Source organism: Poecilia latipinna, unplaced genomic scaffold, assembly GCF_001443285.1.
Source record: "Poecilia latipinna isolate Pla-1442-1.1 unplaced genomic scaffold, P_latipinna-1.0 Scaffold845, whole genome shotgun sequence".
Classification (NCBI taxonomy): domain Eukaryota; kingdom Metazoa; phylum Chordata; class Actinopteri; order Cyprinodontiformes; family Poeciliidae; genus Poecilia; species Poecilia latipinna.
This window is the reverse complement of record NW_015113461.1, coordinates 179,973-207,404: the sequence shown is the minus strand read 5'-3', so window position 1 is coordinate 207,404 and position 27,432 is coordinate 179,973. Positions and strand designations below refer to the sequence as shown.

At 36.6% G+C, this 27,432-nt stretch overlaps 3 protein-coding genes across 9 annotated transcripts; 2 read left to right on the top strand and 1 right to left on the bottom strand.

Moving 5' to 3' along the window:
- Positions 1–262: 262 nt before the first annotated feature.
- vdac3 (voltage-dependent anion channel 3) lies at positions 263–13,416 on the bottom strand. 3 transcript variants are annotated; one of them, XM_015047861.1, is made up of 10 exons: positions 13,309–13,415; positions 9,703–9,819; positions 7,848–7,919; positions 7,086–7,135; positions 4,224–4,376; positions 4,089–4,141; positions 3,786–4,010; positions 2,154–2,304; positions 1,068–1,125; positions 263–975 (listed from the first exon to the last, which is right to left on the bottom strand). In XM_015047861.1, the coding sequence occupies exons 2-10, from the start codon at positions 9,815–9,817 to the stop codon at positions 884–886; spliced, it is 969 nt and encodes a 322-aa protein (XP_014903347.1). In that variant the 5' UTR covers positions 9,818–9,819; positions 13,309–13,415; the 3' UTR covers positions 263–883. The 3 variants fall into 3 exon arrangements, with proteins under 3 accessions (XP_014903347.1, XP_014903349.1, XP_014903348.1); XM_015047863.1 differs by lacking the exon at positions 9,703–9,819 and having other exon boundaries at positions 13,309–13,416; XM_015047862.1 differs by lacking the exon at positions 13,309–13,415 and having other exon boundaries at positions 9,703–9,838.
- Positions 13,417–15,397: 1,981 nt separating this feature from the next.
- enkd1 (enkurin domain containing 1) lies at positions 15,398–19,660 on the top strand. 5 transcript variants are annotated; one of them, XM_015047872.1, is made up of 8 exons: positions 15,398–15,440; positions 16,244–16,343; positions 16,968–17,192; positions 17,326–17,498; positions 17,582–17,725; positions 17,929–18,065; positions 18,593–18,729; positions 18,808–19,660. In XM_015047872.1, the coding sequence occupies exons 2-8, from the start codon at positions 16,259–16,261 to the stop codon at positions 18,966–18,968; spliced, it is 1,062 nt and encodes a 353-aa protein (XP_014903358.1). In that variant the 5' UTR covers positions 15,398–15,440; positions 16,244–16,258; the 3' UTR covers positions 18,969–19,660. The 5 variants fall into 5 exon arrangements, with proteins under 5 accessions (XP_014903358.1, XP_014903359.1, XP_014903356.1 ...); XM_015047873.1 differs by having other exon boundaries at positions 15,402–15,440; positions 16,259–16,343; XM_015047870.1 differs by lacking the exon at positions 15,398–15,440 and adding an exon at positions 15,460–15,720 and having other exon boundaries at positions 16,259–16,343.
- A 1,131-nt stretch (positions 19,661–20,791) lies between these two features.
- On the top strand, positions 20,792–25,967 carry polb (polymerase (DNA directed), beta). Its single transcript, XM_015047867.1, has 14 exons — positions 20,792–21,021; positions 21,272–21,329; positions 21,674–21,740; positions 22,123–22,197; positions 22,401–22,459; positions 22,571–22,620; positions 22,790–22,841; positions 22,940–22,994; positions 23,089–23,161; positions 23,235–23,305; positions 23,409–23,495; positions 23,638–23,708; positions 24,866–25,005; positions 25,096–25,967. Exons 1-14 carry the CDS (start codon positions 20,961–20,963, stop codon positions 25,188–25,190), a joined length of 1,014 nt encoding a protein of 337 aa, XP_014903353.1. The 5' UTR covers positions 20,792–20,960; the 3' UTR covers positions 25,191–25,967.
- Positions 25,968–27,432: the final 1,465 nt, after the last annotated feature.

Sequence of the window (27,432 nt, the reverse complement as noted above, 5' to 3'; positions counted from 1 at the left end):
GGATCGTGAAACTGATGGAGCCATGGTGGTTTCTCTGACTAGACCAACTTCCTTTATGGCTGATAATTAACTTAATAATAAAAATACTACAAATCAACAAGATTGTGGTGTTTGACTTTCTTTATTTGATTAAATTACTTTGAGGTCCTACATGTTAACGATACTTCCTATACTTCCACAGCAGAGTTGTGAAATGTGACAAAGGCTGAAACATGACAGGACGAGTTGACACGGAAATCCAAATATCAATCGATCCCTTTTGTTTTTTTTACCAAATAAGATCTGAAAAACACATTTAGGCAGCTGAGGATTTACAGTTTGCTACTGAGGTCAGGAGGAAGAATCAAAGTCAGCTTCTCAGGTTGAGAGAAGGAGGTTTCATCTTTCGCTCTGGTTTTTATTGCATCCGTTTTGTACAAACTTTCACAAAAGTCTTAAAATCATGCAACAAAACCACAACACTCCAAACAGGCAGCCTGTGTTAATCCTACCATAATCCAGCTGAACGTAACTAAACCAACCAGACAGTTAAAATGAAAAGATGCCTCAGAACTTGCGTCTTCTCTGCAAACACTAATGCTCAAGTTAAAAGTGCACTTTTATTTGTTAATCGTATTGTTTTTGCTGCATACTGATAAAAATACGCTCTTAGGTTTGTGTTGAAAGTCATAGATATACTAAAATGTAAAAATAAATTAGGACTGGGTGGTAGTTACAGTACTGTAGGTCTTGGAGGTTATCAGGGCTTCAGGGCTAAGGCCAAAGAGCGTGTATCTGTGTGTGTGTGTTGGACTCAGAGGGGTGATGTGTTCACGTATTGCTGAGTGTCGTCACATTTGAGGCCATTTTGTTTTTTTTTCTTTTCCCATCTCCGTTCTCTGGTTTATGCCTCCACTTCGAACGACATGCCGACTTTGTGTCCGCCGGAGCTGACGTTCTTCCCGTCGATCATCGCAGAGAGGGAGAGATTCACTCCTGCATGGGGAGAGCATCGGGAGTGAGTTTCAGGTGATTGCTCTTTGAGTTGATTCTGCTAAAAACAACATTCAAAATGTCAGAGGGCGAACCTGGCCTGAGGGTTCGTGTGTATCCAAGCCCAACGACGCCGGAATTGTTGACTTTTGCCTGAGAGGAGAGAGAGAGAAAAAAAAGGTAATAATTCGAGGAATTATAATTATTCTTAAACATTTCGTACATTTTTATACTTCCATTTGGGTCTCTAACACTTCAAAAACAGTCCATGCGCTTAAAAAAAAACAACAACACATAGCTGCTTTTTTGTAATAAGTTTTATGGTTTTTGTGTCTGGAAAATGAGCTGCTTCAGAAATCCTCTTCCAATCGACAGGCACGCTGCACCGTTACCTAGCAACCCAGCAAAGCCCAATCCGTCTCCTAGCAACCCAGCAAAGCCCAATCCGTCTCCTAGCAACCCAGGCAAAGTTCCAGCAGCAGCTTATTTGGATTTAAGATGACAAGACGCCAAAAAGCAGCTCATTCTGAAGGAGCTTAAAACTGGGGAAACTGACCAAAATCCAAGAAAGATTTTGTGCAAACAAAATGTAATATTCGTTAAACATATCCTCAGCTGTTAAGGAACCATGTCAGGTCATCATTAATGAACACACACAGATCTTTTGATGCATTATATGTCAATATTTAGAGCAATGTTTTTGCCCAAAACAGTGAGACCAGATCTGCCTTGTTGCCTTTTGGGACAAAACTTGCTAAGAAGAGAAAAAGTTACATGAAAACAGAGTTTTTAAAAAATAAATAAATACTACTAACCTTTATTACATTTGATCTCATTATAAGAAGTTTGAAAAAGAAAAGCCAAACGATAAATTTTTTCCAGGCCGTCTCTCCAAATCAATCCCACGTATATACTCTCTTTTGAAAAAACTCAAGAAACAAAGAAAAACACTTATATTTTTTATATTTAAGTACATTTATATATTGTCTTCATTGAGGGGAGAAGCGGTACTGAAACCAACATCCTTGTTTGTGTGCATAAACACATTAAAAGTTCCTCAACACTCAAAAAGGACATTTTCACTTATTTTAGAGGATATTTCAGATGTGCCACTAAGTGTCATTCATAACATGAATTTCTAACTCCAGTAAATAACATGTGCTGCATGTGTTATTTCTTACAGACAGAGAGGAGTCCTTGTGCAGATGGTATTTGGTTCCAATCCCAAAGCGTGTGTTGTTGCTTCCTGCTGTCCAGGCCAGGTTCACCGCCGCCTCCAAGTTCCTGTTCACCTTCTGGTAAATGGAGGCCCCAAACTCTGACCCGTCATTACTGAAACAAAAAGACCCGAGCACAATGTAAAAAAATAAAAGAGTGTCTCTATTACAGAAATCTCCTTTTCCTTTACCAGAAACATTTAAACAGAAGGGAGACTTCTTACATCATCTTTCAGTAATACAATTTACTGAAACTCATATTTTGTGTTAATTTTAAATATAACACATTTTGAGTCATCAGAATATAGTCCTTAATTCATTTTATTTGTATTTTAGGTCTTTTAAAACCATTTGTTTTGAAGCACTAAAAGAAACAGCCAAAACCCATGTGAATTATAACCTGAAAGTAGGAGTGATTAGGTATGGAATGCTATTTTGGTCATTAATCACAGGCTTGCCGGCTTCACTTACTGTCCACCAGATGCCATTAGAAACCCAAATACATATTTAATAGAAGCCAGCAGACATTTAATATACACCCCTATTATTTTAAAAGTGTAGCGCATTAAACACCTGGTGGCATTTTCTGACTAAAGTTAGTAACTCTTACCACTGATTTTTCTTTTATTACCTGCATTTTTCTTTAATTTCAATTTCATTACAAGAAGAGCTACAAACATCCAGTGAATTTTTCCTGAAAAAAAAGACTAGAGCACATCTATTTATTAAACTTGGTTAAACTGAAAAGGTTTTTTTTAATAAAGTTTTCATGTTTCTTGCTGAGAATAGATCAAAAGATGTTCTAGACCTAAAATTTCAAAAACAATTACACAAAAAGTTAGGAAACTCTACGCCTTTGTTTAAAACAAAAAATGTCACTTTGTTTTATTAAAATATTGCATGTTTAATTTGTTGCTGAGCATATAAAAAATGTTTTAAGCTGGAAAAACAATTTTGACTTTGGGGTTTATGTTGGGACACAAATGTGCTAACTGCACACCACACCTGCTCAAACAGGATTAAATTAATTTTACACATTTTAAATGCCGGGAGCCATCTGTTAAGCATCTGCTGACTTAAATTGAACTGGTGTTGCTAAAGCAACACCAGATGAAGCTTTTAGTGTGTTTTGATGCACATCATTTAGTTTATATTTAACCTGCTCTAACTGTGTTTAGAATACAGTTTCACAGTGTTAGCTCTGCAAAATGATCACAAATTCATATTGGGCATTTATTATATCATGTATCATTTATCGTAGAAAAATTTCTTATCATGATAAGAATTTTGATCAATTTCAATTGACAAACAGTATTTATCTCATGTTTTATTTTTACTATTTTCTCCACTATCTGTTCATCCATATCAGTAAATTTTACATGCAGTCACTGTGCAGTTTGTTTATTCAAGTCTCACTTCTTTAAGAAGCCTGTTTCAAGACCAGCACTTGTGTTTGTGAAGCTAAGAATGCTGTGCCATGCAATCACAACCAGTCACCTAAAAGAAAGTAATAAATAATTTTTTAAATCAGAATTACAACAGTACTACAAAATACCGCAGTGAAACTGTAAGTCTACACCTCCCACCCTTACTCACACGTGGGCGTGCACATGGAAGTCAGAGCCCTGGTATCCTAAGGCCCAGTTGTATTTAGCCATTTTAGACTTGGTCTCATAGGCCATCTGGCAGCCGCCGATCAAGCTGCTGAAGGCCAGCACGGCGGCCGCGTGGACGGTGGGAGCGGCCTTGTCGAAGTCCAGGTTGCAGCCCAGGTTCATGTGGTTCCGCTTGTATGCGCTCTTCACTTTCCCATTCCTCTTGCTAAACGAACAGCAGGACAGCATAAGTGTAAAGTTTAATTTAACTTTGCAGATTTAGCATGAAAAGGATCGTTGTTACCCGGTGCTGGGAACAAACAATGCGTCCAATCCGAGCTTTAGCCCTGTAGCCAGCTGAGGACACAAGAGACAACCAGTGAGCTCATTCTTTCAACTTCTGAGTGCAGCGCTTACACAAAACAACTCTGAGCCCGACCTGGTCCTCCATGGTGACGTCCACGGTCAGAGTGTTGTCTGAGGTCCATTTCTGGTTGAAACTGAGCCCCAGATTGTTCACTTTGTACTTTGTCTCCAGATGGGCTCCTGACTTCCCTGTGTCTGTGTTGTTGGAGCCCGAGGTGATAAACTCCTGCAGGGACAAAGAGGGAAGAAGTGTGGAAAATGAAATGAGACAGGGAAAAAAAAATCACATATTAGTAGACTGATACAGAGGCGTGAGAAAGTAAACAAGGAGAAAATAAGCAGCTGTGGGAAACCATGGGCCGTGTCAAGAATACACGGCCCATTATGTAAAAAGGAAAACTGGAAGCTGGAGAATCACTGGTGAGGAAAAGTGAAGGCAGGACTGAGGGAGAGGCTGCTGGAGTGGATTTAAGGAGGAACACTGTCTGCTACTGCTGCAGCTGTGTCTGTGTTTCCACTGACCATTTAATGGTGCAAATTGGAATTATGAAAATAATTCACTTAATGGAAATAGTCTTCAATAAAAAGTTTTGAGCTGGCTGTAACAAAATTAGCATATCTCGCAAAACTGCAATGGAAACACGTTTTTCGCATCACACGGATGTCACGGATGAAAAGACAAAGAGGACGACAGGAAGTAGGGCTGTGTAATAATATCGATATCGCGATATATATCGATATTTTCTTTCCTAGAAAAAAATCAATATTCATCTGCAAGTATCGTAACATCCAACTGTCACCTTGCTCACTCACTGCTTGCTTCGCTGGGAGAGTGATTAGGTCATCAGGCTTAGAGTGATTCCTTCAGATATAAGTGTCAAGGTTAAAAAGGTATCAAACTATTCAGAGCAGGGTACTTGGTGCACTTTATTTATTTTACAAATGCAGGTAAGCTACAGTTTGCACTGTTTAAATTAAAAGAAACATGTTTTCTCACCACTTCTTTGATTCATTTTGTCCAGCTGTCGACTTTAAGTCTGTGTCCAGGTCCAACCAGAGCCAGGTATTGTGTAGTTGGTGCTTTTAATCAGTTTTCAGTTAAATTAATTCAGTCCAACTCTATAACAGTCACAAAATGTCACCAAAATCACTCTGTCCCTCTAAAATCTTTCAGAAAATCGCAAACGTGTATTGAATTGTATCGTTTGCTGAATATCGCAATATATATTGTATTGTGGGCAGAATATTGTGTATCATATCGTGAGATTATTGTATCACTACAGCCCTAAGAGGAAGTGGAAGGAGGATGATGGCACACCATGTTTTTTAATGACTTATCACATGAACAAATTTATTTACGTGTGGTTTTAGTTGCGTCTCTTGTTTAACGGAAACGCTGCAACTGTGAAACTGTGTTTTTTTCCACACTAGCAGAATATCAACAAAGTTTTGCCTACATTTGTAATGGAAACCCAGCTACTCAGCCCAGTAACTGCTGGAAAGAAAACAGCTGTGCACATTACTGGCCAATCTCCGCTACACCTGCCGATACTCATCATGTTTGAGGAAACACACGCAGACCTTCCTGTCTTAACATCTAACAGAAGAGTCCAAAGAAGAAGCAGACAAACGGAGATGGAGAAAGTTAAAGAGAGCAACAGTTTGAAGAAATATTTGCAGCTCCGCAGATACAGAGGATAATGTACATAAAGCCTGTTTCTTTCTGAAGCTTAAATTTGTTTTTACATTTAATAATGTGTTTTAACGGGCTTTCATGTAAAAAATGAATAGCACAAACTTGGAAAGTAAAAGAAAAGCATCATATGGTTCATAGTTATTTTATAAATAATAATCTGAATGATGTTATTGCTTTCTAGACACTCAGAGTGAATCCAGCTGTTCTGTGAAGGCCTGACAGGCGTTAGTGATTAAAAAGCACCATAAAAACACTCAAACACTCAGAAAACAGGGCAGGGATACAGGCGAGGAGAAGTTGATCAAGCAGGGAAGGTTATGAAAACAGTAAGTGTGGCTCAACCTGTCACAATAATAAATAGTGCTGGACGATAAATAGTCCCAGAAATTATTACTATGAACGATTCTACAGTTGTCTTGAGGCCATTTTCATCTAATATAATGATAACTGTGGAGTCAACGATCAATACATTTTCATTTCTAATGAATATTTAACACTGTATCTGGAAGACATTTTAAATATCAAAGATAACCAAACAAAACAAAAAAAACAACGAAACAAAAAATAAAATGGATTATGAAGTTTCTGTAAACAAAACTGCCTTTTAAGACACATTAATCATCAGGCTCAGAAAGGAGAACAGGAAAAACTACCAGTTTTTAGACTTTTATCAAATAAATAAAAGTTCAAACTATCCACTTTGTATTGTGTCAAATGTTTTCAAAATGGTGGCTTTTCAATAACATTACAGGGAAGCAATTATTTAAAAATTAAGCAAACTACACAAACAAGCCAACAAATGGAAATTTTTGGTCATTTTTTAATTTCTTGTGCAAGTTATTCATATATTGCTTATTGTGACGAGCTACTGCGTGGGAAAAAACAAACTACTCTGTACTGCACCCACCAGATTTCAATTTACTTTTCCTCCACTTCTTAATTTTGTACTCATTTGTGTTAGTCTGTCACAGAAAACCTCAATAAAGCACAATAAAGCTTGTGGTTGTAATGTGACAAATGTGAATGTTCTTGCAGAGTACTGCATGGCTTTGAAAGAACAGATTTAAAAGAAAAACATAATGTCTAAAATCAAACTTATATCTAATATCAGCAACTTAGAGACAAAAGTAAGGAGAACATCCAGTGTATTATATCTGAAGTAGATGAGGTCCAAGACAGAGAGCGCTTAAGTTCAATGCTTAACTCTAATTACTGAAAGATAAATACAAAACTACTTACAACCCCATTATGAGACTTGGTCTTGATATCCAGCTTCATAACTCCATAGCCTGAAGAAAAACAGGAAATAAAGGAAATGCTGGAGAAATAACAGAGCCAAGCGCTTTGGCTGCAGCGTGGCTCTAAAAGCTGCAGAATAAATAAACATGTGCAACATGCAGCAAATGAGTCCTGAATGAACACAGGAAACTCTGTGTCCATGGTTGTCCCACGAACACAGAGTTCATGGGACTAAAACTTCCTGACTAAAACCAGGAAGTTAGAGCACATAAACCCAGTTCTAAAATCCTTACTGTAGCTCAGAGGACAGACTTTAAAATACTGTTAGTTCATAAAACGGCTTAGCATCACAATACATTAAGGATCTCTCAGGTCTTCTAGTTCTGGTTTGCTCTGCATCCCCAGAACCAGAACCAAACAAGGAGAAGCAGCATTCAGCTTCTATGCACCACAAATCTGGAACAAACTTCCGAAAAACTACACAATAGCCGAAACACTGAGGTCCTTTAAATCTCAACTAAAAACCGAGCTGGTTAGAGTTGCTTTTGAAACATAATCAATGAAACATTAATCAACAATCTGATGTGTAACGTTGGCAAAATGTAATGCTTCAGTTACTGAATGTCTGTTTAATGACTTTGTATTTTTATGATGTAAAGCGCTTTGAAATGTACTACACAAATAAACTTGATTAACAGACTGATTAGATTCAGAGAATCTTGCATTAATGCAGAGCAGGTCCACATTAATCCTGTGACTCACCATAGCCTTTGGTGAAGATATCTTTGGCATCTTTTCCCAAGTCTGAGTACGCTGGGGGGACAACCATTGTTCCTGAGGAAACACATCCATTTAAATTCTAACTAACAGCAAAAACATGCAGATACAAACTTAGCTGCATTTCCCTGAAAGATGCATAATGGCAGCTTACAAATGTTTCCAAACCAAAATGTTTAGTTTCCATTAGAAGTTTTGGGCTTGATGACTCATTTTTCCATCTCCAGATCGTTGTTCAACAAAGCCCATTTTTTCCTCTCCAGTTGGTCCGTACAATGGTCTTGATCCACTCACCACTTCACCGTTATCTCAAAAAGTAGATATTTTTTAAGCATTTTACTGACAAATGTTGCATTTTCCTGCAGTTCTGAGTAGCAAGCTTTGAAAAGCTATTAATTGAATGTAGCTTTTTCTTTAAAACAAACAAAAAAACTTTGAAGCATGAGGAAAAGCATCAATAGAAGTAGCAACAAGCCCAGAAAACATTGCATAAAATGTTAAAAAATAGATGTGACTAAAAAAACAGGAAACATTGAGCATCTTCTTCCCAAAACCACTTCAAGAAAGTACTGAAATAAATCAGATCTTTGAAGCAAATTTGAAAAGAAATTAGATATATTCTACACATTATAGTTTAGTTTGCATATACTACTCATTAGCATGAGGTATTGATTTTGACCTTTATATGATAGTGTTTTTCATGGTGGAATAAACTACTCAACAAGCAGACTAAATAAAATTTACTTTTTTACATTTGTGTGGATGTTTTTTTTCACAAGTATGTATTCAAATAAGTCTTTTAATTTGAGAACTATATGGTCTAGAACTGGAAACAGTTCAATGTTTTAACAGGACAACGACACATTTGGAGCAGATCAATCAGACTGAAGTCAAGCGTCTCATCTTAGCAAACGCCTCACCTCATGTGTGGACCAAGCTTAAAAAATTAGTCCAATCACATTGAACTGAGACTGAAATAAAAAAAAAAAGTTTCAACTGAACACTAAGCACTGAGGATGTCATCCATACATTAAACAACAGAAAGCAGCGCAAACATTGAGCTCGCGCCATCCAGCCAGCAGACGAGTTTCTTTCTGTGGGACTGACATCTCCAGCCCATTGATGTGAAACTATTGATTCTTTGGCAACAATCCCATCACAATCCAGCAGCCATTATTAAGCTAATGAAACCATTTCTCCTGCTGAGACATGCAGAACCACAGACCACAGATAACTTGCTGCCACTCACAAAATGCATGACAAACAAAATCCTTCATTATGCAACACATCAGGGCAGGAGGAGATGTAATATGTATGATGTGCAAAGACATACGACCAAGCGAGCGCAGAAGAGCTAACTTAAGCAGTAAAAGCTGGATTCTCCAGTCAGCAGCTATACGCTGCTGCAGTCCTCCACAGCGCCAGCGCCGCACTGCTTCACGCCGTCATCAGGGTCCCGTGAATTAGCATGCATGCATGACCTTGAGAGGTAAGAAGACATTTCTGACAAGGTGACTCTGTCTGATCATTTGCAATTATTTTTGCCTTCACTTGCAGTAAAGCTGGGTTAATGTTTGACTTAATCGTTTTCTTACTTTTGCCCCCCGCCCTGCCCTGACCCTTAAACCCATCATCTTGTCTACAGAAGAGTTGGACTTTGCCCATCAGGCACTGTATCCCAGTCAGAACCGGTGTAGTCCAATCAAATGCCTGGAACAGACAGACTGAAACTGGAAAATCTTTAATAGTGGCTCCAAGGTCAGCGCCGTCACCCCAAAGCGATCCAGGGACCCTGATGATGTTTTTCCTCCGTCTCCCTCCATGCACCCCCTCCACTCACCGTGACCCTCGGGGGCGTGGTGCTCACATGCCGCACAGACATCTTTGTTTTCTGCCTGCACGCCTGTTTCTGTCTTCTCCTCCTGCAGCATCACAATCCCCACTTTCTCTTCCATGTCTCCTCAAGACGAGGGAAACACCAACAGGAACAGGAGAAAGGCGAGAAGTTCTGCACAGTTCTGACATCTTCAGCTCACCGGACAGTGACTGAATATATGCATATTTTATGGCAACTGTGGTAACATTATGCACAGGTCAGCAGAATAGTGTGTGACACAGTGCTATATAAACTATATTCCACATCTGGGGAGTTAAAGCACATTGATCATCTGGTTAAAAAAAACCCCTGAAACTAGCAGCTTTTTAGAAAGCAACAAAAAGGAGTCCATGCCATTCGATAGTTAATAACCCACAGGAACCAAATAAATACATGAACATCTCCACAATTATACCTTTTTTAACATTTCAGTGTGGTAACAGGACATACATGTTTTAATATTTCATCAAATGCAAATCAGCAGTGAGTGAGTAAAGTATGTTTATTAGAGATGCACAGATCAGAGCTTTTGTGACCAATTTCTGAACTGTTGACATTTGAAGCTTCAGAACAGATCTGAGAATTTGGGGGCATAAAAACACAAATCAATTAAATGCTTCACCACAATAAATTTAACATACCGTCTGATGGTGGTATGCAATGCCCTTTAGTCAAACTAATTTCTAATAAAACACAAGAGTATAAATATTTTTCACTCTTTGTAAATGTTCATATTATAAACTAAAATGTACTGTTATCTGTTTAACTACTCAATAATTCAGGCCGTAAAAAGCATTTAATCAATGCTGGACTACAACTATTTAGATTAGGAGCAGAGAGAATTTGGGTCATTTTTCATGTTCTTTCAAACATAACTTATTTTCCCCGTAAAAAAATTTTTCTTCCATCTTAATAACTGACAATATTTAATAAAAATCTAATTAAATTAATAAGTAAATAAAAGTGGTCAGAAAAAAGAAGTGCATTTCATAGGGCTCTACCAAAGTAAATACCTTAGATTAAACTGATGCAAAAAGCTTTCTGTCATCATGTTTTTGGTCCAGTCCCATCACTGAGGCGTCAGGGTCACTGAGCTTTAAATCAGTCTCTTTCGCTCGGTGTCAGAAAGCTTTGTGGCTTCTGAGTTGCTCCCTATTTCTCCCTCAGGTTCCTCAGTAGGTGCAAGCTGGCCTGCATACTTGCAGACAGCATGCAACCTGTTGTCAGTCATTGTCATTTCAGCCGACAGACACTCCTCCTCCTCTCACACTGTCCATCTCTGCCCCCCCTCTCCCCTCACGGCCTTCATTTCTCTGTCTGGCTGCTAAGTTTAGCTCCAGTAAACATGACACTGCAACACGTGACCTGGCAGTCAACATGTGTCCTCATCTAACATCAACCTATCGAAATAAAACCATATAAAATAAACGGGTTTATCCCTATTATACCTCCACTCTGTGGATGCAGGCAAACGTGGGCCTGTCACTCCAAGGTCACTTTAATTAGGCAACAACCAGGCAACCCAGAATGAACTGAAAGGTCAAAAGGACAGATAAGGTGACACAAACACAAAATGGTGGTTGTTGACAATCAGACATAATCTGTTGTGAGCAGTCTCTTTATTTTGATACATGCTGCTTTGAAACCCAAGAAAATGCGCCTAAAAAGGCATTTGTTGCATTGAGCTTGGGTAAAATATAACTATTAGGTTGATTTTAAGGAAATAAGTGACCTATTCAACATCTGCTGAGGGAGAGAGACAGGGGGAAAACAATCTAAAATGTATAAAAAGAGCAGTTACTCAACACCAGCCTAATCTCTAGATAACCAAGGTAGTGTGTGGTTGTGCCATACACTGAAGAAATGTGTGTTTGTGTGTGAGAGAGACAGATAAGGCCAAGTACAGCAAAACTAACCCTCAGACACATTATAGGTTGAACCTAAGCTGCTCCATTATGTGGTATTTTGGATGTGTTTGGCTTGACTATTACTTTTCTGTGTGCAGTGAAAACATTCACTCTGCATGTTTACCTGTGGTATTTGGCCCCAATAATAGTTACAGCATCACCTTTTATCAGCATTAAAGAGACAGAAATCAGTCACAAAATTTACCTCAATCAGCTCTATCAGATCGGCAGGTAAAATGTTAAAAGAAATCCTAGAGTAGTGTTGCTAATCATAAAACTCACCAAAACTATGAAATTATACCATATTGAACTGAACAAAAATATGATACAAGTCAGGAACCAGAGGTGCACCGATTTCATTTGGTGGCTGTTTGAGATCTAGCCACCCATTTCCAATATTTTTTCTGCAGACTTTAAACATCTAAAAAGGAGATGTTTAAAAATGTGCTGCAGGTTTTTTGGTAATCTAATTCAATAAAAAAAATTACAGGATTACATTTTTTTGTCCATTTATGGACATGTCTCCTTTCTGTGATTTTTGATAAATTCAACATAACTGCATCAAAGTACATGCTTTGCTCAAAATGTCTAAAGACTTAAAAATACTGGAGTTGCAACCTTTGATTTAATAATTACGATTAACATTGAAGATTTGCCTCTCTGCCCTACCCCATGTCTTAATTCGATAACATCATTCTAAATCTCTGGCTTTAGAAAATCTTCTGGCACATCTGGCTCTTTCCTGTAACCTGGAGGATTGTTTTTATGTTTATGGTATATTCCTTGGACTAAAAGTAATCTGGATCTGTCAAAATTGGGAAAAGGAGTTAAGATTCCAAAGAAAACAAAACCAACTATCAAAACAAAAGTCGGTATCGGTCAGAAAAAGCCTGATTGTTGCATCTCTAATTGTTAATTTTATCAAAAACGGGCAGAGAACTGAAGCCGGACTTCAGAACTTTGGATAGCGACATAAAAACAAATAGCATAAATTTACATAAAAACTGTTAAAAATGTATATATACGTCATTATTTTTAAAAGCAATTAGCATTGTAAAGACATAATGAAATCCTTAAGCACGGCTTTAAAGGAAGTACCAGAGAAATAGAAGTCTTTGTTTTGCTGGTTTTTCTGCTTCTTCACGAGCTCCATATGACTAAATTTCCTTAAGATTTATAACATCCTGTCGTTTTAACCCTCAGGGAACATGTTCACCACAGGGGATGTGTCCTACTGGTAACTCTTGTATGCAGTGTGCACTGAATCAAACATTTTATAAATACCCCGCATACTTTAAAATATGTCGTCAATACTTCTACATAAAATATTCACCAGTTATTACTTTTGAGCGCATCTAGATGCGAATTAACGCAACTAATAAAACGTGTAAACTTATAAAAAACACCTTTTGTCAAGTGGGTTCGAAGCATTTTGCCGCTTGCAGTGATTTTTATGTATTTATTGCAGCTGATTACAACAAACACAGGCCTAAACTAGTATCAAAACCTGGTAACGCGTCTGCGGTGCCTCCCACTCCCCCTCTCTGACTCGTTTCTCATTCACAGTCAAGCCATCTTTGTCAACAACTACAAATCACGCTGAGAAACAGGCACCCCGGCAAGTTTAAGAAGCTACAACTTTAGTAAAGTTATTGTATCTTACCTTATATTTACAACGGAGTGTGTAGACTTTCGCACCGTTGCTCAGTGTAGCTGAGTGAAGGAGAAAGCACCAACAGACACTCCGTGAGCATGCGCAGTCAAGCCTCCCGTTGAGGGCGGGGCAGTTGTGTAAATATCATTGGTAAGTGGCTGTACTGTTATAAGTGGGAATAAACATTGGACCTCTATAATACAGCACCCATTAGTAAGGGTCTCTGATTCATTTCTAGCATAATATGCGACATTCTAACTGATGTTGCATAATTGTATGCCAGCACTATGATATTTGATCAGAACATAATATTTTTTCCACTCTTCTTATTCCATAAATAATATTTTAGTACTGCTTGATTAATTGATGTCTACAATACAAACTCCTGAAAAATGTTTGCGGTATAGGTGTATACAGTTGAAAGCAGAAATTTATATGCACTGTAAAACAGCTATGCTACTTTTTTGTCAATGTTTGATATTAAATCAGACTAAATTTTTGCTTTTGTTCAATTTTGATTACCATCCATTGGTACAACGCAACAGTTTACCTATCAGGCAATCAGTTAGAATAATCATTTATTTCCAGAGTTAGGTAGTAATTAGTCACATTTACTCAATTACTTTTTTTGAGTAACTTTTGGAAACTTTTAGGGGGTTCTTTTCTATACCGTACTTTTGACTTTTACTTTAGTAATTTTATTATGAAATATCAATACTCTTACTTGAGTAAAATTTCTGGATTCTCTACCCACTGTGAGTAATTTCACTAAATAAAGAACAAACACGTTTTAACCAAAAATTCACCAGACACACACACACATGCTTGCAGTTTTTGTTAAAGTCTCATAAGATTTTTATTAAAAGAAACTGATTTAGAAAAATGTTATTTGCCTGATTTTGTTATTTTTTGTTACTTATATGAATTATTGTCATTTTTGTCCTTAAAATATCAAAATTTCCACTTAACTTTATATTTTGCTCTGTCTGATTATGTAATTTTGAAATATTAAATTAATGATAATTTGACCAGTTACTCAGTATTTGAGTAGACATTTTTTACCAAATTTTTTTTTTACTCTTACTTGAGTAATTTCTTGGATGGCTACTTTTTTACTTTTACTTGAGTTAAAATATGTGGACATATAAGTACTTTTATATGAACACAATTTATGGTACTCTGCCCACCTCTGGTTATTTCTACTTGCTGAATGTAATAATCCTGAGAAATAATTATTTTTGATCATTTTCAATTATTTTCATCAATGTAAGAAGATTACATGCACTAAGGTTATTGTGCTTTTTAACACTTTAACAAAGCCCCAAATTTGAGCTAACTGGAGGTTTATTTTAAGATAAAAACTAAAGAACACAGTTTCCTTGTGTGGGATCTTAGGAAAAATTAAACAAATTCTGCCAAGATACTGGAAAGAGAATTATAGACAGCCACAAATCATTCCTTAATTACAATTTCCAAATGCACAAAAGTTAATTCTTTCAAGTAATAATATGCAACCAGCATGGGAATGTTCTATGGAGGTATTATTGGTGCAAATGTATTTGCTTGTATTTGATTGTGAAGTTGAATTGTGAAGTTTTGTAATTGTAGATTTTTTTTCAGTCTTTCACAAATACAAAACAACAGTTACACTCCTTTAAATTCAAATTCTTAAGTGCAAGTACACAAATTATATTCTTTGAGTCACACTTTAAAAACAATGCTACACTTACAGTTCTGCTCCAAATGATCCCAAACAAATGGTGCAAAACAAATCTGCATATTTACTATTTATTTAAATAAATACTACATATTTTTTTTAGTATTCACAGACACAAAACTACTGTTACGCTTTCACAAGTTCTTTCTTAGGGATCACACACTCCATTCTACAAGTAACAAAATATAAAAGTCCTGCTCTAATATCTTTGCTCTGTGATGTAATATTAATTTTAGATTATTGTAATTATTTGTTTAGATCGCATTGGGGGTTTTTATTTTAACATGTCTGTGCTTAAGGTTTTCCCTAATCCGCTGAGTGGTTCCAGAGAAACATGCTCTCATTTTGTAAACCTTCCTTGCAGCGCCTGAAAGACAATACTCAGGATTAAAGAACTCTTCTCCTCAATGAGATTACAGCAGAAGTACGTAATGTTCCGCTCCACGGGTAGATAATCATTAAGCGAACATGTAACAAGGCCAATTTTACACTTTTTAATTGATCTACAGTGTGTTTTCAAGCTTTGTTTACCAAACTGACGGCTAATATCTGTGCTCCCTGCGGTCATCGCCCTTCAGTCTAAATCCGTTTGCGCGTGCTCCGTTGCCATGGTGAAGAATTCGCCAACAAGTGTTGATATCTAGGCGTCATCGGCGCGCGTGAACAAAACCCTTCACCGACAAACAACGACTCAGTTTTAAAGGGTAGGCTTCTATTTAATTTAGTTTGGCCGCTTGCAGGTTTTGTGGGATGTCAAATGCGTTTTTGCTCCTCTTAATCCACACGGAGTGTCGTCGAAAACAGTGTGTGGTGATTAGCTTACTTCAAAAATACTACAGCAAACAATAGTTGTGGTTGGCGTTTAATAGCCGTTGAAAGCAGTACTTATATAGCAATATTCATACGCAAATGTTTTTATTATTTTTATTTTGTTTTATTTACGTTTTTACCTTTTAGTATATGCAGGGAAACATGCATCTTAGTCGTCTATTTTTATTGTCCGATTGTGAGATTTGTTCTACATCTCAAATACAATTTCTAAAAGGATTTTTTTACTAATAGTTGTAGCAAATAAACCCGCAAATATTTCATTTATATTGTGCAGTTTGTAGTGCAGTTGTTTTAAATCATACTGATAAAATAAATGTTGGTAGTCGTACTTTTGTATTTTCAATTTTGATTGTTTCTGATCTGAAACTGTTTATATCTGATATATCTGCTCAGCAGTTTCTGCACTTTCAGATGTGTGAGGGACCTTCCACAATATCTGGGCCAATCCCCCCAGATCCCTCCCTGCTCCCTGAGTACTACAAACGACCTGCTTCGGGTAAGATTCCCTCTAATAGCTGTGTTCAATAGGTCTTGTGTTAAACAAAGACATGATTTTAAAATTGCCTTTGTCAGAATGAAGGATGCCTCATAACAACACTTAGCAAAGATATTCAAACCCCTTGGGCATTTTTTTTTTGTTGTTGTTGTACATTTTGTCATCTTCAATATATTTTGTTGGGATTAGGTGATTAATCAACATAAAGTTGTCTTTAACTGTGAATTGGTAGAGAGATGATGCATGTTTTGTTTTTTAACACTAAATGTTTGACAACTGGCTCCTTTGGATTTTATTTAGAGGTATACGAGTAAAGAGGGCAGAATACAAATGCACCCTACATCTTTAAGATTTTTCTGCATGATAAGTTTATAAAACTGTATCATTTTCCCTCCACTTTACAAAAGATACTTTACGCTCTGTGTTAGTCTGAAAAATTGATTATAGATTGTGGTTTAAATTAACAAAATGTAAACAAAAAAGCTTCTAGCAGGATTAATAGTTTACAAGATACGGTAATATGGAATGTTTAGAAAACATTAAAAGAGAACTTACTGTCTATTGAATAGAAAACCTTTTGTAACAAATACATGATGGCATTAAACTATTTTTTTTTTCTTCCAGCTCGTGGTCGTTTAGAAGGACACCAGAAAGGGAGCTTGGCCCTTCACCTGGGTCCTCTTGCTCCAGATCCTGTGTTGTACCCAGACAGCTACAGCGCTCGCTCACCATCCCGCCGGCCCCGCGTTGGCCCCAATGCCACTTATATTCTGGAACGTGGACAGAAAGGAGTTGTGGGAGACTTACTAAGACTAGACGGGCTATCCATAACTCCTGTTCCCAAACAGAGTAAGTTTCAGCAACTAATGTAGTTTTTAAACTTATCCATTTTTGGTGTTTCACAGATGAAAAACTGTGGATTTAAATATAAATTTCTAGTCTATTGAACTGTAATTAGGATAAATGTTGCTTCTCCTTGTAGAGCAGAAAGTACATGACTTTAGTAAGGATAATGTACGTCGACTCCGGGAGATCCAGAGACGCTGCAAAGAGCAAGAAGCTGAGCGAATTCATGCCGGCCCTGTCCCAGTCAAAGCTCTGTGGACCTCCTCAAAATACCAGAACGTCCCATCCAGGGTGATGGCTCAGTTAGAGGCAAGGACAAGATCTACCTCTAACGGAAGTTTGAGAATTTCATATTTTCCTTATGTTTTAACCTGTGTGTTTATTTCACTCAGGTTTCTATCCCACCTGTAAAAGCTCAGTGTCAAACGTTTCTAAAGGCCCACTCTAAAGGCGGCTCCTCCGCTCCGCCAAGACCTTCGCCTGTGGCTTTCCAGCGCCCAGCCTCCTCCAGTTCCTCAAAGGTCCTAGATTTAATGGTGGGATCTAACAAAATTATGCTTTTTGTATATTATAATACAATCATAGAGTTGATCGTTTGTTTAAATGTCTTGCTTCCAATGTAATTGTTTTACGCCAGCCATTTAAATGTTTTTAAAAATTCTGTGAAAATAATTCAATAAGGGAAATTAGTTGTAACGGAAGCATAGATCTATGTCTGCTTTTTAAATTATGCTTTCAGGTGCAAGGTCATACCGTAGACTTTGTGAAACATAATGCGCGGGCTGCAAGAAAAACTACTCTTCGTCGGTCCCAGTCACTGACAAACCTCAGGGATAAGCCCGTCCCGAGCGCAGTGAAGGGCCAAGTGCCTCAATAGTGAGTATTTTAACACCATATTTTACTCTATTTATAACTTACTCTCAAATAACTTCTAATATGTTTGCATGTTGTAATTTGCAATATTTCACCTTATAAACATTAAATAAACATTTTAAATGAAATGTTTTTAGAGATCTTTTACATGAATTGCTTTTTCTTACGGCACTAGTCATTTCAGCCTTTCTTTGAGACGCTGTTCATTTCAGGTCCAACTTACTTATGTACAAAACCAAAGCCTGTTAGTGTCTCTTAGGATCCACTAACACAAGCTTTTATTATTATTATTATTATTATTATTATTATTATCACATTCATAGAGCACTGTAAAAAACACTTGAACTGTTATCTTGTAATGAACCTTGAGATTATGTTTGTTGTGAATTAATATTATAGAAATAATCTAAAAAAAAAATAAATGGAAGTATGAGATGAAGATGAAGTAGGTAAATATAGGGGGTTTGAGTTGCTGAAGGGGCAAACTGACCCAAAACCTTTCTTTACTGTCTCACTGCCACTTAATGCAGTCTTGAGGAAAGAAAGAAGCAGTGGCAAAAAGAAGAGGAGGAGAGGAAGAGGAACGCGCCTGATCCCAGGGTCCCACCTGGTCACATGATGTTGCCTGATGGCGAGAGACAGGAGACATTGAAGTCCCTGAAAGACAGTAGGTCTCCTTTGGATGAGTAAATCTGCTGGTAGACGGACGTTCACATGGAGAAATTGATGTTTCTTTTTCCCTCAGGTCATGGCTCATTGGTGTCGGAGCTGCTCTCCCTCCCGCTCAGGTCTGATGGTCTGAGCGTTCGCACACGCCGTGCTCAGCTTGACTGTAAACTCTCTGAGATTGAAGAGGCCATAAAGATTTTCTCCAGGGATAGGGTTTATGTTAAAGTTGATTCCTAACACACCAGAAGGACTTTAAAAGAAGAGGAGATTACGCTGCAAATCTGCCATTTTGTTTTTACAGTTTATTTAATGTAAAGAAGCTGACTTTTATGGAAAAGATGATTACTTTATTGCTGTGGAGAAATTTTGTTAAAAATATATTTTATATAATAATTTTATCATGTTAAATTACATTTGCTTAATGTCAGTTAGTCTAACATAACATTACAATATTTCTAGTTCTTAAATGACATGCTTTGGCTTGTGTGTGATTTAGGAGCTACAGTGTCTCACAAAATTGTACACATCTCTGTGAAAATGCTAGGTTTTCAAAGATATTAAGACGAACAATAAATAATTAAAAAACTTTTCTCCAATATTAGGTGACATTTATTCTGCAGAATTCAATGGATGTTAGAAAGAATATTAATGATTTTGCAGCAACCTCAGTAAATAGGCAAACTAACACTTTGTTGGACCATCTTTAATTTAATTTCAGAATTCATTATTTGTTAGTTTTGTTTTTATCTCGAATTATACAGAGATTATGTTACACTGTATGTGCAAAAAGTTTTAAACTTATTTATTTCTGGTTTTATGCTTTAATTTCAAAACCTGGCATTTTAACGTGATTGTGAACATTTTTGAAAGCTACCTATAAATGTCCTGTAAAGTTGAAATAAAAAAAAACTGTTATTTCCTGTGATTAGACTTATTTTGTTGCTAATTGCGATCATGCATATGTCATTCCATGGTTTATTAATTGTATTTTCTCATCAGAAAACCGCTTGTGAAAACAAAACATGAGGTTAAAATGTTTTCCAAAAATACTTATCGAACAGTCACCTCAAAAGTACAGGGTCCTGTTTATATAAAATTCTAGAATTGTGTTGCTCATGGTGGTCGCATGTTGGAGTAACTTTGTGTTAGTTCTGATTTGGTTTTTATAGACTTCCATCCATCCATCCATTTTCTTTACACCCTTGTCCCTTAGTGGGGTCAGCAGGGTTGCTGGTGCCAATCTCCAGCTAACGTTCTGAGCGAGAGGCGGGGTCACCCTGGACAGGCCGCCAGTCTGTCGCATGGCGTTTTTATAGACTTTTGTTCATAATTTTTGAGATTTGGGACATTGTTTTTCTGGACAATTATTTTATCTGGTTTTGAATGCTCTGCAGGTGGAAGGACTTGTACTCTTAATTTTTTCTTTCATACAATTGTTATGATGTGTAATTGAGGCAAGGCATTGGTTAACAACTGGGAGCAGCTGATTAGCATCTCAAAAGTTCAAATAATACCTGAACTATTATCCAGAATTCTAGTTTAAAAGGAGGCTTTATGGATGTAGAGCAGGAACAAACAGCAGAGAAAGAAGGAGGATGTTTAAACAGTCTCCTTCGTTGATCATAAGGTGCAAGTATTCTATCCCCGTTCTAACCATGGCAAAACAGAGATTTAAGTAGGAGGGGCTAAAGCAAAGTAGATGGATTAGCAGTGGTTGCTAACTACTGAATGTGTCATCCAGGACATATTACTGTTGATTATCCTCTCTGGTGGTGGATATTGAACTGTTAGCATGTTATGAAACTCATGAGACTGTCATACAGCAACAGTCTTCAGTCAGAAGCCTCTTAAGATTCGTTGGAAAACTGACTGCAACTGGAGATATTATATATTTGATATTGTACTAATTCGTTGATTTGAAGCAAAAAATGTATTTTACAAAAACAAACGTAATATTTAGTATTTTCCAATTATAAAAAAAAGGCAGAAATAAAAAATTGTGATACCTAATTTTAAAAAAGAAAAGTAGAAGTGTTTCGTCACGTGAGGGTTATTAATGACGTGTTACGCATTTCCAACCCCCGCTACGTAGTTCGGGTCATTGTTAGCGTGAGTACTGCTTGAAGTGTTAGCAAGGCGCTAACTAAAAACACAAAGTGGTACTCACTCCTGCGTGATAAGATTGCCACCGGACTTTAACAGGACATCTCGCAGTTTTTGTATTCTACAATGAGCAAGAGGAAAGCTCCACAGGAGTCCCTAAATGAGGGAATAACTGACTTTCTTGTCGGTACGTGATGTTACGTTTCAGCCAGCAATTAGCTAGCCTGACAGTTGTAGTGTTTTTACTATTTAAACTGCCTTCTTATTACTTTCAATGAGTAATACGCTGATAAAATTGCTTTCATTGACATTTCTTTTGTTTGTTTTTAAGCATGGGAGTTTCTGTGCTTTACAGTTTTCTTTAGAGGCTGTAATTTAAATCCCCACTTCCGTTTTATGTGGTTGTAAAATTAAATGGGATGTGCTTCTGGTTACAGAACTGGCTAACTACGAGAAAAATGTCAACAGGGCAATACATAAGTACAATGCATACAGGTGAGTTCTTAAAAACCTTTGTTTTTATTTACAGATATGAGTGGAAATCACATATTCAGTGGTTATTTTGGATAGACTTAATTTATCTGCTCAAAAGATTTTATTTCTGCTTTATCTTTCACTCACTTCCGGTCAGATATTTAGAGAATACTCTGACAATGACGTTTTAAAATAATTTTACAACAACAAAATTATACATTTATTGTATAATTTATGGCACATGAGATCAAGGTATTGTAAACTAGCTTGCTTGTTCATATCATAGTACTAAAACTTTAAAGTAGTTTCTTTATAAATACTTCTTTTAGCCATTCGATAATGTTTTTATTCTTTACTATGGATAGGAAAGCAGCATCCACCATTGCCAAGTATCCTAACAAGATTAAAAGTGGAGAAGAGGCGAAGAAACTGGTATGTGCTAAATACATTTTCTATGTTGGTCTTTATTGTTTTGAATACTACTAATATTTTTAAAAAGTGAATAATGGAAGCAAAACTTCAGTGATAACAAGGTAAATTATGAAGATGTTTCTTTATTAGTATGTCTAAATGGATAACTTTTTTTTACATTATATTATATTCATATGTGGAAACTATCTGTGTTTTATGTTGACCTTAATGTCTTAATATTAATCTGTCCACAGATGGAATATGTGTACTGCCTTTAGGTTTAAACATTCTTATAGCATAGGTTATTTGTCAGAGTAGCAGTAAGTGTGTTTGTGCTGCTTTCCAAAAGCTTGTGTAAATATATTTTTAACATCCTGATATGTTTACTTTTACCTTTCAACAGGATGGAGTTGGTGCTAAAATAGCTGAAAAGATTGATGAGTTCTTGCAAACTGGAAAACTAAGAAAACTTGAAAAGGTGAGTCAAGTTGTATTTTATTTTAACTTTATGGCAGAAGTGACAGGAAAAAGTGAGTGTTCAGCTTTATATTTTACTTTGTCACAAAGTAACAGAACTCCACCAGTAGAGGCTGGTTAAGTGCATAAGCTCCCTGCTCTTCCTGTAAAAAAATAAATACATTTTACTGCACAGACTAATTAATCTGACTTATTTTCCTCTAGATCAGAAATGATGACACTAGCTCTTCCATAAATTTCCTCACCAGAGTCACTGGAATCGGGTATGTTGGTAATATTACCAAATGGGACCAACTCAGCTGTTGCTGCTTTTGATTTTTATTATGCATTAAATTATACTTCTTATAACGAAGCATATATATCTTGACCTTTAGGCCTGCAGCTGCTAGGAAGTTTGTTGAAGAGGGGGTGAAGACATTGGATGGTTTGTGCCGCACATACCGTAGATCACATAACGTTTATTTGTTTTCTTTAACAATTAAACTCACCAGAATAATGTTAGACCTAATTTACAGATCTCTTTGTGTTTAAATGTTCCGAATAACTTGCAGGGAACATTAAAGTGCCGTTTTTTTATTTTATTTTCCTTTTAGATTTGAAAAAGGTAGAGCACAAGCTAAATCACCACCAAAAGATTGGACTCAAGTAAGTTTGTCTGAAAATGCTTTACGTTTATCATTTCTATTTTATTTCTATTCTCTTCTGTTAGAGAATATAGTATTTATCTTTTTTGGTGCATTTAGATACTTTGAAGAGTTTGAGAAAAGGATCCCAAGAGCTGAAATGGAAAAGATGGAGGTGATTATGCTTTTGATCATTTCTGATCTATTTTTAAAATTATTTTATTCACAGTTTTTTTTTAACTGTAATCTTTTGTTTTGTTTTTATTAAGGGTCTTATTCTGGAGGAGTTAAAGAAAATTGATCCAGAATATATCGGAACAATCTGTGGAAGCTACAGGAGAGGTACTTTAATCAAACTGATATTTAGTCTTTAATTTTTAGCTCATCTTTTTAAAATGATATTTCTGATTTCCAGGTGCAGCATCGAGTGGTGATATTGATATTTTACTGACTCACCCAAATTACACTTCTCAAACAGAGAAGCAGGTGAAACCTCCACATATACTGTTGCTCGCTTACAGTAAATAAAGTATGTCGGTAAGAAGAAGTGGATTGTTTTTTTAACTAATTGAACTTTCTGTGTTTCCAGCCAAAGCTTCTTCATGCTGTGGTCGATCATTTGGAGTCCATTGGGTTTGTGACCGACACTCTGTCCAAAGGAGACACCAAGTTCATGGTGAGGCCTCTGGTGTTTGTTTTCCTAAATGCAGTCAGCTGTAGCTATCTTAATGTGACTGGTAATGAAGTTAGTGTTGTAATTCCACCCATCCCCTTTAGCACATGACTCTTCCCATAATGTACTTCCTCTGTTTGTTTAGGGAGTCTGCCAGCTGCAGGACACTGATGATGACGACGAGGAAGAACATCTTCACAGGCGCATTGATATTAGGTAAACTTTTTTTTCAGTCAAATACTCTTAGGATATTTATCTGATATATTACTGGTCAGAAGCTTATAAGCATGGACATCAGATTGATTTTGATCTTATAACAATGCATTCAGGGTGGATTAAAGTTAAGACCTATTCTGGGATTTCTACAAGATCTAAGTTCCAACCTCAACCTCATATATATAAACCACCACCTTATTCGGTCAAATCTCCTTTAACAAGTTGCAGAGAAACTACACATGTTTTGTAGCAATCAACAAGCTTCTGGCATAATAGTCAATACATTTTCACAGAACTGAGATTAATGATTTGGGTAGTCTTCAGAAACTAGTTTAGACTAGGGTTAGGAATTAATTTAAATTAATTATATTTGAACTCATTACAAAATTTAACTCAAGTAGTCACTTTTTTGGTTTATTTACATAAAAGGTTCCAGCTAAAACCTTTGTATTCATGCGTTTCTGGCACACTCGTACATCTGATCATGTACAAGCGGCATCTGCAAACACCAGCAATAGATGAATAGCACTTTGCACCAATCTGATGGTTCAATAGCCTAAATAACAGATTAGAAATGCCTCTTGGAGGGGAAAAAAAAAATGGTCAGAGGAGACCAATTTTGAACTTCTTGGCAGCAGCAACAGCCAAGGTGGTGGTAGCGTCTGCTGAGGATCTACTCACTACCAATGGTGTATTGGTGAAATACACCAGTAGTACTGGTGTATTTCACCAATTTCATGGATTGATTGAACCACTTCACCTCAGATCAACAGCTTAAATGGTTGAAACATGGACATAGTTAAATGTTCCAGCTCAAAAATGATCCAAAACAAAAATCCAAACTGGTTTTGAAATGGATTAAGCCAGGCTTAAGCTATTGGAAACATTTTAACTGGGCATAAAATCCAGGTTCATGCCAGGAAACCAACATATATGAATGAACTCTAGAACTATTGATAAAAGGAACCACTTGTGAAGGGAGCTTTAAGCAAATATTGGTGAGGATAGGAATGTGATTAAATCTGTATGCGTACAAAAACACACTGGCTTTGCCTTTATGACATATTTTGAGAAACTATGTTGAGCTTCCATTTAGAACTGAAATCTGTAGTTAATTATTTTTTTTAATCCAATCATTCTTTCTTGATTTTGGTCAGGTTAATTCCCAAGGACCAGTACTATTGTGGAGTTCTGTATTTCACTGGAAGTGACATCTTTAATAAGAACATGAGGACTCACGCTCTGGAGAAGGGCTTCACTCTGAACGAGTACACCATCAGGCCACTTGGTGTCACTGGTGAGTCTCTGTCAGCTGAAACTAAATAAACACCCCGTTTCACTTTGTAACTGAAGCCAAAAGTGATTTTGCTGATTGTATTGACTGCAGGAATGGCAGGAGAGCCTCTGTTGGTGGACAGTGAGAGAGACATCTTTGAATACATCCAGTACAGATACAGAGAGCCGAAGGATCGCAGCGAGTGAAGGGAATCGACAGCAAAACATGGATTAAACTAAAAGGATCTATTTTGTTTCTTCTCTTCCACTTACTCATGACACTGAAAAAAAGAATAAATGTGAAAAGAATTTTAATTATAAGAGTTGGATGTTTTCCCCAACTTACATTAAAATGATCTTCACATTCTGGACTTAATATTTATTTATAACACTTCACCTTCATGCTTCATGAAAGTGCTTCTGCTTTATTTTTAGGGTTTTAAATCATGTCAGCTGTAGTTTGTTTACCTCATTTTTAGATTTTGTTTTTGGTAAACCAAAAAGGGAGTTATAAACGTTCATGAGCCACTCAAGGTGGATAGTCTGTTGCATTTTGTTTGTACATCCTGAATGTGTGTGGTTTTGATTTTTATTGTACTACATTAATATTTTAGTTTGTAGTTTAGACAAACAGTTTGAAAATGTTACAGTAATGCACCATTGGATTGATGAGTAGCAATATGGTAATCAAAACAGATGAGAGTAGTATTCTCCGCATTTAAATTTGATTTTGTTGAATGGTAGGTTTAATTAACCTATATTAGTATGAGATGAGGAAGACAACATCCAGTGTTGGATCATGACAGAATGTGTCTTTTTTCCAGGAAGGCAGCAAAACTGAAACTTGTAATAGATTATGGGAACGTTCAGGTTTGTGTTGCAATATCTGCAAATATGTCAGAAGTTATTTAGGAAGAAAATGAAACGTGAAGCATTGCTCATTGTCTGTCACTAAATTGAAATAAACTGGAAGAAACATTTACATTTTAATGTCTATTTGCCTGTTTCTTGTTCCTGAATTTTGTTCAGTAATATATCTGGGTCTGAACGTTTGGCATTTTGCACAGCATCGTGGTAGTCTGTTGTCCATCTCCAGTCCTCGAGGGCATGATTTAGACTTGTTGCTGCACTAAATGATAGCACAAATGGCTAAATTAACTCTGCAGCATCTTATCAAGTTCTTCAGCAGTCTCTATTGACCCTATCATTTGAACATGAGCATGAAACCAACAAAGCATTTTACGAATGCAGAACTGATCTTTGGACGTCAAATGATATCGTTTTCTTTTTGTCTGTGCCAAGTGAAACATATGATTAGTTGGTTAGACATGATGTGTCTGTCAGTCTGGATCTTCAAGTCTCATATTTTTACCTTTGGTATTCTGCACCACCCATGGAGATGGCCTCCAGCTCCAGATGTTTCTGTACACTCCTCCAGCACTTGGTTTAAGTTTTAAAGGTTTTTTGTGCAGTTTGCCTGGCATTGTCATAAGAACCTGCTATTAGTTTTAATAGCGGGGTCTCTTAAGACCTATATTTTGATTCCTGTCTCTGACATAATAGACCTCAGTCTCTGTTTTTTTTTTTTTGCAAATTGTGCATTTTCTTGTGCTGCCATGGTTAGCGCCTCATTATTGTGCTTATCCTCAGTCCCTTCTTACCACTGGTAGGGAATCTCTATATTTTTCATTTCTTCAATCTGGCTCTGATGCATGATGACTGCTTTCATGTTCGGTTTCCAACAATAACAACATTACATTTCCCTTTGAGATCAAAGTATTTTTGAACTTGAATTAATTTTGTAGCTCATCTTTGGGAGCCATTACTCTTTTATTCTGGTGTATTTGCTATTCCATTCTCGTTGGTGATCCAGTGCCCACAAGCCTTGACTTCTGTCTGTTTTAGTAAATTATGTGGATGCACAAAAGCTGATTATTTTTCCAAGGAGTTAGCAGTTTGAGGTACTTCTACACTAAGCACACTGCTAAAATATAAAATCTTGAGAAGAAAAGGAAAATAAAGTATGAAAAAATATTTTCACACTTAATTCCTTGTCCCACTATGAACATTATAGTTGAGAGAATCACTCAAGACACATTCTCCAAGCACTTGCTCTTTATGGTGTTTATATGATAAATAGATACAAATGATAGATCTATCCATCTATCATTTTGTTTACTAATCATTCATGCTAATAATCCATCCATTCATTGATCTGTCCATTCATCCAACCTTTCATCCATTAGTTTGGTAATCCCATTTATCCATCAATATGTTAATCTCATCACACATTAATCTGTTCATCCATTCATAAATGTATCCATGTATCAATCTGTTATCTACCCATTCATCTATCCAATTTATCTCTCCATCCTTCTTTAAAGTTTACTATTTTTACAGGTAATATATTTAAAGTCTGGCGTATGGAATTTTCTGTTTGGAAAAGTAG